The sequence below is a fragment of the Glycine max genome, chromosome 15 (genome assembly GCF_000004515.6).
Source record: "Glycine max cultivar Williams 82 chromosome 15, Glycine_max_v4.0, whole genome shotgun sequence".
Taxonomy (NCBI): Eukaryota; Viridiplantae; Streptophyta; class Magnoliopsida; order Fabales; family Fabaceae; genus Glycine; species Glycine max.
In genome coordinates this window covers 26,759,989-26,771,577 of record NC_038251.2, presented here as the reverse complement: position 1 = coordinate 26,771,577, position 11,589 = coordinate 26,759,989, and the positions used below count along the sequence as shown (strand labels likewise).

General features: G+C 37.1%; 1 protein-coding gene and 1 long non-coding RNA gene across 3 annotated transcripts; one reads left to right on the top strand and one right to left on the bottom strand.

Moving 5' to 3' along the window:
* Positions 1–2,029: 2,029 nt before the first annotated feature.
* Positions 2,030–3,102, top strand: LOC106796213 (transcription factor VOZ1-like). Its single transcript, XM_014767816.2, has 2 exons — positions 2,030–2,399; positions 2,612–3,102. The coding sequence occupies exons 1-2, from the start codon at positions 2,030–2,032 to the stop codon at positions 3,100–3,102; spliced, it is 861 nt and encodes a 286-aa protein (XP_014623302.2).
* A 1,601-nt stretch (positions 3,103–4,703) lies between these two features.
* On the bottom strand, positions 4,704–10,901 carry LOC100790300 (uncharacterized). 2 transcript variants are annotated; one of them, XR_005888688.1, is made up of 11 exons: positions 8,345–10,901; positions 7,943–8,231; positions 7,644–7,856; positions 7,287–7,550; positions 6,450–7,144; positions 6,101–6,354; positions 5,846–6,013; positions 5,669–5,771; positions 5,498–5,570; positions 5,313–5,408; positions 4,704–5,216 (listed from the first exon to the last, which is right to left on the bottom strand). It is a non-coding gene; the product is annotated as an uncharacterized lncRNA (long non-coding RNA). The 2 variants fall into 2 exon arrangements; XR_418466.4 differs by having other exon boundaries at positions 6,511–7,144.
* Positions 10,902–11,589: the final 688 nt, after the last annotated feature.

The window sequence follows — 11,589 nt, the reverse complement described above, 5'->3', positions numbered from 1 at the left end:
CGTAGTTCTTGCAAAAGCGGTAAAGTTATGTGTTGATTTTATGCTTTTGAACGGTCCATGTTAACCGATAAAAGCAAAAAGAACTGTTTAAGGCGTTGGACCTTAAAACGGTTTTTTAGTGATTTTTACGGACAAACCTTGATTTGTGAGTTGATTTTAGCTTTAGTTTCACTTTGGTTATTAGCCAATTGATCCAAGGAAACTTCCAAAGAAAAGCGTCTGATTGATTTTTTTTATTATTTTATTCAAAGATATTTTGATTATTTTATTATTATTTTTCAAGATATTTTGATTATTTTATTATTATTTTACCTTTTTTGGTTTAACCTAGGTTACAGTGTGAACAATCGGTTAGATTTTGTTTTAACAGTGATTAAACGAGATTACAACGTAAATGATCGGTTGAAATTCGTTTTATCATTTATTAGGCGAGAAAACGACTTAAATAAACAGTAAAAACGCGTTAAAGACGGAAGAAAAGAAAACCGAAAATGAACGAAATGAAGATGCAAGCTAAAAAAACAAGAAATGAATTGAAAGTCTCGGATTCGAAAACTTACCCGTTGAAGAACGAAGAACGAACGAAGAACGGATGAAGAACGATGAAGAACGACGGAAAACCTTCACGGATTCGCCCACGGAAACGTCTCGAAAGCGTTACAGAAGCACCTCGGCTCGGATTTTCTTCACGGAAATAATTTTTTTCACCCAAAGCAGCTGAAATGCATAGCCAAGGGGATGAGGGATCTTTGGAACAGCCCATTTTCGCCTATTTAAAGGGAAAAAGGGGGAGGAGGTTGCCGCCCAGCTCACCCAGGAGAGCTGGGTTGCTTCCTCCAGAAGCAACCCTGCTTCGAAAATATTCTGGAAGGGCCCAAATTCGAAAATTTGAAAACTGCTATTTGCACCCCCCCTTTCTTTCATAATTTTACATAAAAGTTATGGAAGCTTTACAGAAGCATATAGGACTTGAATTTCTTCTTTTTTCTCTTCCTTCTCACCCATATTAAGTGAAATATGTTTATTTAGGGTTTTAAGAATTTTACGGAAGTATTATGGAAGCTTTAAGCAAGCATATAGGACTTGATTTCCCTCTTTTTTCTCTTCTCTTTCACCAATATTAAGTCAAATAGGCTTACTCAAAGTTTTAGGAATTTTAAGGAAGCATTACGAAAGCCTCGGAAGCTCCGGAAACCATTTTCCAACAAAACGTGGAGGATCTTGATAAGTTCACCCCCCCCTTTGCTAAATGCACTCATTTTTATTTACACACCCCATTTTGCTAAATACACTCCCCTTTGCCCTTTTTTTGCTGATTCTTTTTCCATAACATTACGGAACTTTACGAATTACATAACGATACTTGTTTTCTTTTCGCAATGTCACGAAACTTTACGGATTATGCAACCATCCCCTCTTTGACTTTTGGAATGTTACGGAACTTTACGGATTGTGCAATAATGCTTCCTTTCGACTCCCGACATGTCGCGGAACTTCATAGATTGCCTAACGATGGGTGTCACGTTCCTCGAAGCGGTCATGCGAAGGTTGCATCCCACCAAACAGATGGTCCCCGGACGAAATTAGGGTATGACAGCACTTGAGTGGTTTGTTGTTCTGAAAATGCAAATATTTTTACCATGAATTCTTTTTCTGAATTTTCTCAAAAAATAAAATTAAAAAAACAACAAAACTAATGTGCAATGTATGCAGAAAGAGAATATGTATAAGTAGAAAGTTTTAGTCTATTTAATCATATATGCGCTTTATTGATTAATCTTTTATTTCCTCGCTTTTCTTAAAGAGATAATATTTGGCACTTGGTATCTTGCAGAAGCATTTTAATGATAACCAACCACTAGGTCATACTTTTGAAGGATGTGCTTCAACTCTGTACAACAATGCTTATAATAGCTCAGATATGACATAGTTAGATTATCATCCATTCACTTTAAATCAAGATATGGGTCACAACTCTAATTTTTTGGGTCAGTTTGATTTATATCATGACCTCAGACACAACACATAAATGAAGAACAACTCAGAATCAACTCAATTTAGTTTAGAAGGTTTTGATTGTAGCCAATTCTTTGAAGCTGATGACAATGTGCAGCATGGAGAGAATATTATACCTAACATTCTTCCAAATATCTGCCCTCCACCTTCTGCTTTCTTAGCCCCAGAATGTGCCCTATGGGACTATTTCAGACTTGCTCAAGGGGTTGAATGGTGCCAGAACTACTGTAGTAGTTGTCATGAGCTGTTGGCAAATAACGAGGGTCTTCCTGGCATGACCCCAATTTTGCGACCTTGGGGAATTGGTGTAAAAGATGGTCCTTTGTTTACTGTTGTTCTTGCTAAGACGCGGGGAAAGGAAGTGGGCATCCCTAGTTGTGAAGGTGCTGCTTCAACTAAATCCCCCTAGAATGCTCCAGGTGAGTACACAAGGAGTTTATTAATTTTGTTGTGTTTCACTATTTAATTATATTCATTAAAGCTTTGCAAACTCTAGCAAGAGACTTGTCTATTGAATGCATTGTAGAAGAAATTGTTCTATCTGTGCTTATTACTTTTTATCTTAATTAAACTGTTAGCATTTTTTTGGTTGCAGAGTTCTTTGATCTTTCTTTTCTTGAGGGTGAAACTGTTAGGGAGTGGCTCTTCTTTAACAAGCCTAGAAGGGCATTTGAAAGTTTAAATAGAAAACAGAGATCACTTCCGGATTACAGTGGGCATGGTTGGCATGAATCAATGAAGCAGGTAATGAAGGAACATGGGGGACAAAAGAGGTCCTATTACATGGACCCCCAACCTCTTAGTTATCTCGAGTGGCATTTGTATGAGTATGAGATCAACAACCAGGATTGTTGTGCATTATACATACTAGAATTAAAGCTGGTGGACAAAAAGAAAAGTCCTAAAGGAAAAGTGACCAAGGAATCTCTTACTGATTTGCAGAACAAGATGGGACAGCTTACTGCTACTGTTCCATCTACTGATGATGACAACCAGTCAAGGGAAAAACAAATGCCAAATATGAGAATGACGAATCTCCCAACAAGTAAATTAATACTTCGTTGCGCGATTTTACCATATTACTGACCAACATGTACATATTTGAAGATGGTTCACAGCTTGTGGAAATTTCTGACTTTCCTTAAACAAGGTAAAAAGGCTAATAGAATTTTGCTTGTGGTAGAAGGTGCTCATGGTCTTATGCTTAATTCATCTATATTCTACTTTTCTGATTGATCAGTGGGAGTTTCCTTTGTTGGCTACTTTGCTATCACCCAAATTTCTGACATATTCTTAAAATTTAGTAGCTTTATCCAGCTTAGCTAGTGGAGAGTCCTCTAAAATTTAGTAGCTTTTTCCATAAAACTTATGCCAATGATTATCAGCTCTGTCTAGAAATAGACTAGTTCTATTTTGACCCATTTAACAATATGCAATTAAGCCCCTACAAGTCTGGATAAACAAGTAAGGATAGAGAAAAAGACATACCGACACCATAGTACTGAAAAAAATAGAGGAAAAATAAAAAGAAAATAATATTGTTGCAGTCATAAGAAAAAAGTGATGTTATTACCTTGTACCCAGGCATAACACTATATCTGCCTGTTTGCAATGCTTCTCAGCAGGATTGATCTCCTTTGTAGGCAATGCATGGTGTACATAGAAGGACATAAACTAATTTGCAGGGGAACACGGATAGTCAGTGTCCCTTAATGGTTAGGTATGGTAAGGACAATAACGCTCAATGCAAAGAATGAACTAGACCCCAGAATAATATCTTTTCTAAGGTTAAGCAAGCTTCAACTAGTTGTGATAGTTACACTTCCAATTACAATTGAGGTTTCAGATACATCTCTAAATGTATCTTATTTAAGCAATAATTGTCATAGATGTCCATGAGGGAGAGAAGATGTACCTTGTAGTGAAGTGCCTCAAAACCTTTGAGTAAAAATTCCTAACTACGTAAATAAGTAAATATCCATGAAACTAAATGAAAATTTACATCATAATAGATTATTAGTTAAGTAAGGGCAAAAGGTTAGTCTACAAAATGACAAGCATGCTTACACTTACACACAGCTGTAGTTTTCATTATTTCATTATTTCCTCTATTCTTTCTTATTTGAGTTGAATGGGGTGGAAAGAATCTCTAAATGCTACAGTAGTGATTAAGCAAGAAGCAAACCTTTCTTATTACTTTACCACCACCACCCCAAGATGCACTTCCGCTGCTTGAGCAATCAATGATGAACCAAATTTATCTCCCAATGCAGCCATAGATATAGCAGGAGGTTCAACAAATACAATTCCTTTTGGTCTGAATCATTTGCATGCCTACCCAATCACTCAACACGAAAAGAAACATGTTGCTCCCAACTAGCTAAAAACACACACAGAACCTATAAACACTAAATAGACACAAGACAAATAAATAAAATAGTTTCATGAAACCAGAACCAAAATCAACAACCTAATAAGCCAAACATGAGTCGACAACAAAAACTAAATATGAAACGCACACAGACACAGTCATCTACTACTATATAGCAAGGCATAACACTATATCTGCCTGTTTGCAAAGGTAGAGGGTTAGTCAACAGAATGACAATCATGTTTACACACAGCTGTAGTTTTTATTATTTCATGTACTAACTCTAGAAATTACCAAATAAATTATTCACCTTTTCAATCGACGGTTTTCTATCAGCCACTTTGAGGGCCAAATCAGCAACAACTTTGGCAACAGCTTCATCAATAATTAGTTGAAAATCATCAAATGGTACCTACTACAAAGAAAGAGTACATCAAGTGTATCTTGGAAAAAAGACTGCTGAGGTGAAAAAACTAAACCATGATGAGAAATGCCAAGGACAACAAACCTGTTTCTAACTTCTATTTCTTCTACACTGTGCATGGCAAAAACAAAAATGAAAAAACATGGTGACAGACCTATATAACACTATGATTCCCAGGACTTTGAAGAGTGTTTATATTTTGATTGCCAAATATTAATCATTACAGCAACAAAATTGTTTATAAAACTTAAAACAAACACATCAAAAACACAAACTGCATGTCCGCATGTCATCTAATTACTGATTTTTACAATTGATGCTTCTAAGTTTAAAAAAATATTCGACCCATTTTTTATGTAATCCTGTGATCATCTTCGTGTCTAGTAGCGTGCCATCACCGAACCACTACACATTGTGACAAACAAACAAATTATCATTTCCAATTAAAAAGAAAGAAAATATGAGCATTTTCCGTCAATGTTTTGGGAATAGACAATTTACCAGACTCCAATCAGTCTTCAACTCCCCGGTAATTATGTTCCACATCCAATGCATCACATAATACCCACACTCATAGCCTCCTCGTTGAATGTGACTCTACATGAAATGAGAAAAATAATTGAATGTTTGTATTAACAAGTTTAAGAACATTTTCATTTGCAAACATGGTTTGAACTGGGACTAACCTTAACTTCAATCCACTGGGGTGTAGTTTGAGGAAATTTTCCGTCATCAGTCGTCTTTAATGCCTTAAATGCACTGCATTGGAAGATTAATGTCATTTACATATACATAATGTCACAATGTATGTTTCGATGTAAAATAAATGTTGAACGACTTCAAATATATTACTTAACTTGTTAATTGCAATTTTGATATGAACATCAGGCCTTTTCCGCATAACAAAACCATACCACCTGATTGTTTGTAGGATACAAAATAACCAGTTGCCAATGGGCCCTGCAATTAACGCAACAGATACACTTAATGAATGCAAAATTCATTGCATGATAGCCTAAATATATTTTACTTACTGATTCAGATAAGCTCCTAAGTACACTTGTCGTTGAGATTCCTTAAGCCATTTTCCAATATTTTCTTCACATTGCCCACGTATGTCCTTTGCGTTGTGTATTGATTGAGGCTCAAGGAATCCATATACCGATACATGACCCAAGGTACTACTCCACTCATCCATATACCTAATTTTGAGATTTGGTCAAATTACTCAACAAGAGGTATATGACAAAGCAATAAGGATTGAAAAGTCACAAATGAAATTTACTTACTTGGTCCACAACTGGAGTATGGCTATGTTCAACCATTTGTCCCCTGTTGTTATTTGGTTCACATTGGCATATGTTAAGAACAACTTTGAATCTAGATTTGGAATACCAAATTTACTACCATCCCACACAAATTGAACATGATTGTCATAAATGTCAACTAGACACTTAATCAACTCATGCAAGGGCTCCTGCACAGCAACATCTTTGACCCCGTCAACAGCTTCGACGACTTGCTTTGGACTAATGGCTGAATCCTTTATGATGCAAACAAATATGAATTACACAAATTTTACTAAGATTTGTAAATACATGTAAAAAAGTATTTGTGACAAAAAATTAAGGATACTACCTCATCTAATACCAGTTTTACAAGAGGTGTTGGCCATGCAATGAATGTGTTAAGGGCCTACCTGACATACTTAATTTCGGATGTGGGGCACGGGACTTCAGCTTCACCGTCAATTACTTTGTCAATGCTAACCCTTACGACATCATTTGCATACACCACACAATGTATGGTAGAGGCTCCCTGATATATTTTTCCCAACGCCACTAGCTTGGTAGAATCTTGACGTTCGACATACAACCCCATAGTCGGTGTGATATGCACAACTTGTTCTTCCCCAGATGGGTTGACAGCAATTTCAGCATTGCTCTCCTTAGTTCTCACACGTGCACCTAACACATTTATATCCACGTGAGTAGGTGCTGCGACCTGCGATCCCTTTTGTGACATCTCAATAATAATGGTGTACTTCAACTCCTTTTTCCATGTCTCTAGACTTCGCTTTTTTCTTCTTCAAACTCATTCTTAACTTGTTCCCTAATGCTTCTTATTATCTCAGCCATCTATTCTTGGGAGATGGAGATGGATGACGAAGTGGAGCCACGTGATGTCCTCCCATAGTATTGACTAATTGTCACCCCCGAACCCGCCGCACAAACACGACCTCCATGATCTGGTCTCTCTATGGCGGTGTTAAGTATGTCATCACGACCTTGGGGGACAAACGAATCTTGTGACATTTGTTATTCTAACGAGTCCTACATGAAACAAAAAATTCACATCGTTCAAGTTAGTATAATCGTTGACAACATCAAATTAATAGTAATTATAAGTCAAACACAAATAACCAATGAAGCAAAAATTTAAATAATTGTAATTAAAATTTAACTAGCAACTAACAGTTTTATCAGATATTTCTTGTGCCGCCTGAGATGTCATCTGCCCATATGGCTTAGTGCGTGTCATCTTCCACTTGACGTGTCTTTTAATGGGAGATGGGGGGTCATTAATTACTTGTGCATCGTCATTCATCATTGCATCACATTTTCTTTTCTTTATTTTCTCGTCTAACAACTTCTTTTCTAGCAAATCATATCCGCCACGGGAAAGTAAATGCGGACACTCATTGAATTTTTGGATTTCCTGCATCTTCTTTCTGATTCCCTGTGGAGTACCATATAGTTGTCGTATGAATAAAATTTAATTGCCTTTATAATTACAAGAGACTATAAAAATTAAAAAACATTAACATCTAACCTGCCAGTTAGGCGTTTTGCGGGTTGCCGCAAATTCCTGCCATGCTTGTGGATCTAGGCCATATTTGAGTGAAGGATATTCTTGTTGTTCCCCCTCAAAATTACTATACACAAATTTTATGGTGAGGGGTGATTTAAACTGCCTCCATCTAGTGGCGACACTGGACATAAGCTTCTTCTTTGCATTAAGGGCTTTTGGGATATCAAATTTCGCCTACAGGACAATTTGTTTACTAATATATGCATACTTTAAAACATTTAAAGCTTTTTAACAATATAGTTATAGATAACGAAACTTACCAAAATGTCATTCCATACAAGCTCCTTCAGGGAGTCTGGTACATCCATCCAACTATTATGTACAATTGGAATTTTTTCTCTAGCTACGACCCTTAGATAGCTGTGGAATATTTCTTTATTTGGGCCCGATGCTCGTCCAGTTGCATCGTCAACGTTCACAAATGGTCTAGGCTAATCCAACGTTCTGAAAGTCAACCTCGTTAGACGTGTCAATCGTCTAGTATTCCTAGACGCCGCCTCTGAATGCACATTTGACTGCGGAGGGGATGCTGGTGGAGTTCCCATGATCCTGTAAAAAAAACTAAAATGTTAACAACAATCACAAACAAAGACCATATTGAAATAAAAATTGAAACATGAACAATAATAAATTTGCCAACATAAAAGGAAAGAGGATTTTACATTAGTTCCCATGGTCCTTCATCATGATCATTGCGATTTGCGTGTACGGCATCCACACACTCTGATTCATTGATATAAGGCATTTTGGTGGAAAAAGGTGGTGTTTCACAAATGTCAACTGTGCAATGATCGAGTGAGTCATTTAAACCGCTTTGTCTGCCTTGTAGAACCACTGAATATCTTGAATCGCAAGGATCTTGGACGTAAAACACTTGTCTTGCTTGTTGTGCCATAATGAAAGGTTCATCCACATAAGCCACCTTATTTAGGTCTACTAAGGTAAATCCAAATTCGTCTTGACGGACACCGGTATTGGCATTGACCCACTTACACTTAAAAAAAATGGTCTAAATTCAATATAGCCAAGCTCCCAAATTTCTTGAATTACTCCAAAGTAACGCATGGTTGCTCAAATTGGATTGTTGTATGATGCACTAGAAAAGTGATCGGAGTCGGCATCAACACTCACAACACTGTTTTGCATTGTGCTTTTGTCATCTTCAGACTTGGTGTAGAAGGAATAATTGTTGATATCATACCCTTTCCAAGTTGCTACAATAAGATTTGGACCAACATCCAACAACCTTAACATTTTCAAAGCACCGTCAACGGAAAATATTGTTTCCCTGAACCAGTTAATGAAAGTTTTAATATGCTCTTGCAAAATCCTCATCATGTTCATTTTTGGGTTCATTTCAGTCATTTTTTTGTGAGCATCTATGTATGGAATGACCTCAGTTGAGTTGTTAATACATACAAATGCGCTTGTGAGACCTCGTGTCGAGTCATTGTCACAACATTGAATCCTCGTGTACCCTTACCCCCTATTGTTTGACCATGACGAGTTTCAGGAAGGCCCACCGCTTTACCACCTTCAATATACTGGGAGCAAAACTCGATACACTCTTCAGCAACATACCTTTCGACAATCGAAGCTTCTGGTTGGTGTTGATTCTTTGTATACCCTTTTAACACTTTCATGTAACGCTCAATTGGATACATCCACCATAAGAAAATAGGACCACACAGTCGGATCTCCCTTACTAGATGAACGATTAAATGGACCACTATGTCGAAAAATGATGGAGGGAAATACATTTCCATTTGACAAAGGACAATGGCAGCCTCGTTCTCCAATTCATCTAATGTTGCTGGGTCAATCACTTTGCTACATATAGCATTAAACACAAAGCATAGACGTGTTATGGCAACCCGAACTTTGTCAGGCAAGATTCCCTGAATCGCTACAGGTAATAGTTGTTGCATTAGTACATGACAATCATGGGATTTCAAGCCAACCAATTTCAAATCCTTGACGAACACAAGGCTCTTGATATTTGAAGATTATCCTTGTGGAACTTTTAGCATGCGCAAACAACGACAAAAACTCCTCTTCTCGTTTGTTGACATTGTGTGACATGCTGGGGGTAGATACATTCGGGAACCTTGTGAGATTGGATGCAACTGCTCTCGTATACCCATTTCGACCAAGTCCTGACGAGACTTCAAACCATCCTTTGTTTTTCCTTTAATGTTAAGGAGGGTGTCAATTAAACTATCACAAACATTTTTCTCCACATGCATGACGTCTATACAATGTCTAACATGAAGATCATACCAGTATGGAAGATCAAAGAATATGGACCTTTTCTTCCATATGTTTGTCTCAGTTCCATATTTCTTTTGTGTCTTTCCGAAGATAGTTATGATGTCCTTCACATGATCATAAACTTGTTTTCCATCTAATGATTTCGGCGCACTTTCATTTTCCTGAGATCCATTAAAAGATTTCTTCAATTGTCAATATGGATGATACTGGTTCAAAAATCTTCAGTGCCTTGTGTATACTGTCTTCTTGCCATGTTTTAGTTGTAAGAATGTAGTATTTTTCTCACATATAGGACATGCGTGATGGCCTTTCACACTATAACCACTTAAATTGTCATATGTTGGATAGTCATTTAAGGTACAGAAAACCATTGCACGCAAACTAAACGTCTGCTGCAGATTAGCATCCCAGACATCAACCCTGTCTTCCCATAATGTTGTCAACTCTTCAATTAACGAAGCCAGATACACGTCAATATCATTCCCTGGCTGTCTTGGACCCGAATCATCATGCAAAGCATTATGTATTTTCGCTTCATGCACAACCAAGGAGGGAGGTTGTAAATCATAAGCAAAACAGGCCATGAACTGTGATTTGTGCTTAAATTACCAAATGGATTCATTCCATCTAAAGCAACAGCAACCCTGATATTTCTTGGCTCATTCCCAAAATCAGGATACAAATGATCAAATTCTTCCCATTGTGGACTATCAGCTGGATGCCAGAGCAATCCATCATTTTTTCTGCCTTCTACATGCCGCCTCAAGTGTTTTGCATCATCTCCATTAGCAAACAAACGCTTAAACCTTGGTATTATTGGAAGATACCAACAGACCTTTGTTGGTCTACTGTTGTTCGAGGTTGCATCATGACTGAATTCCAAAAGTCACATTTCTTAAAGTGACTTGTTTCTGAAGATTCTTTCAAAAGTCATATCTTTTTAAGTGATTAGTTTTAAAGGAATTGCCAAGAGTTACAAGTTTTGACTTGAGTCATCAAGAAACTATAAATGTGACCTTGGCATGAAACAAAATAATTCATATCTATCATCTCTTTCAATCATTCTATCTTTCAATCTATCTTTCAACATCTTCTTTCATTTCTTTCAGAACTTTCTGGTTTCATCTTCTCTTCATCTTTCTAAAAGTTTTTTTTTCAAAACTTTGTCTTCCAAGAAAAGTTCTTTGTTCAAAAACTTGTGCTATTCATCTTTTTCATTCCCTTCTCCCTTTGCCAAAAAGAATTCGCCAAGGACTAACCGCCTGAATTCTTTTTGTGTCTCTCTTCTCCCTTTTCCAAAAGAATGAAGGACTAACCGCCTGAATTCTTTTGTGTCTCCCTTCTCCCTTGTCAAAGAATTCAAAACGACACGGTCTGAGAATTCTTTTGATTCTTCCCTTTCCCATAAACAAAAGATTTCAAAGGACTAACCGCCTGAGAATTCTTTTGTTTCCCCCTTCACAAAGTTTTGAAGGACTAACCGCCTGAGAACTTTGTCTTAACACACTGGAGGATACATCCTTTGTGGTAAAGGTAGAGGGTACATCTACTTGGGTTGTTGTGACTGAGAACAAGAGAGGGTACATCTCTTGTGGATCAGTTCTAGTGGAGGGTACATCCACTAGGTTATGCAAAG

Excerpts from the sequence above, each read along its gene's own strand:
- LOC106796213 (XM_014767816.2), top strand. The coding sequence starts at position 2,030 with ATGAAGAACAACTCAGAATCAACTCAATTTAGTTTAGAAGGTTTTGAT. Across the intron at positions 2,400-2,611 it reads GGGCATCCCTAGTTGTGAAG|AGTTCTTTGATCTTTCTTTT; the intron begins GTGCTGCTTCAA and ends TTTTGGTTGCAG.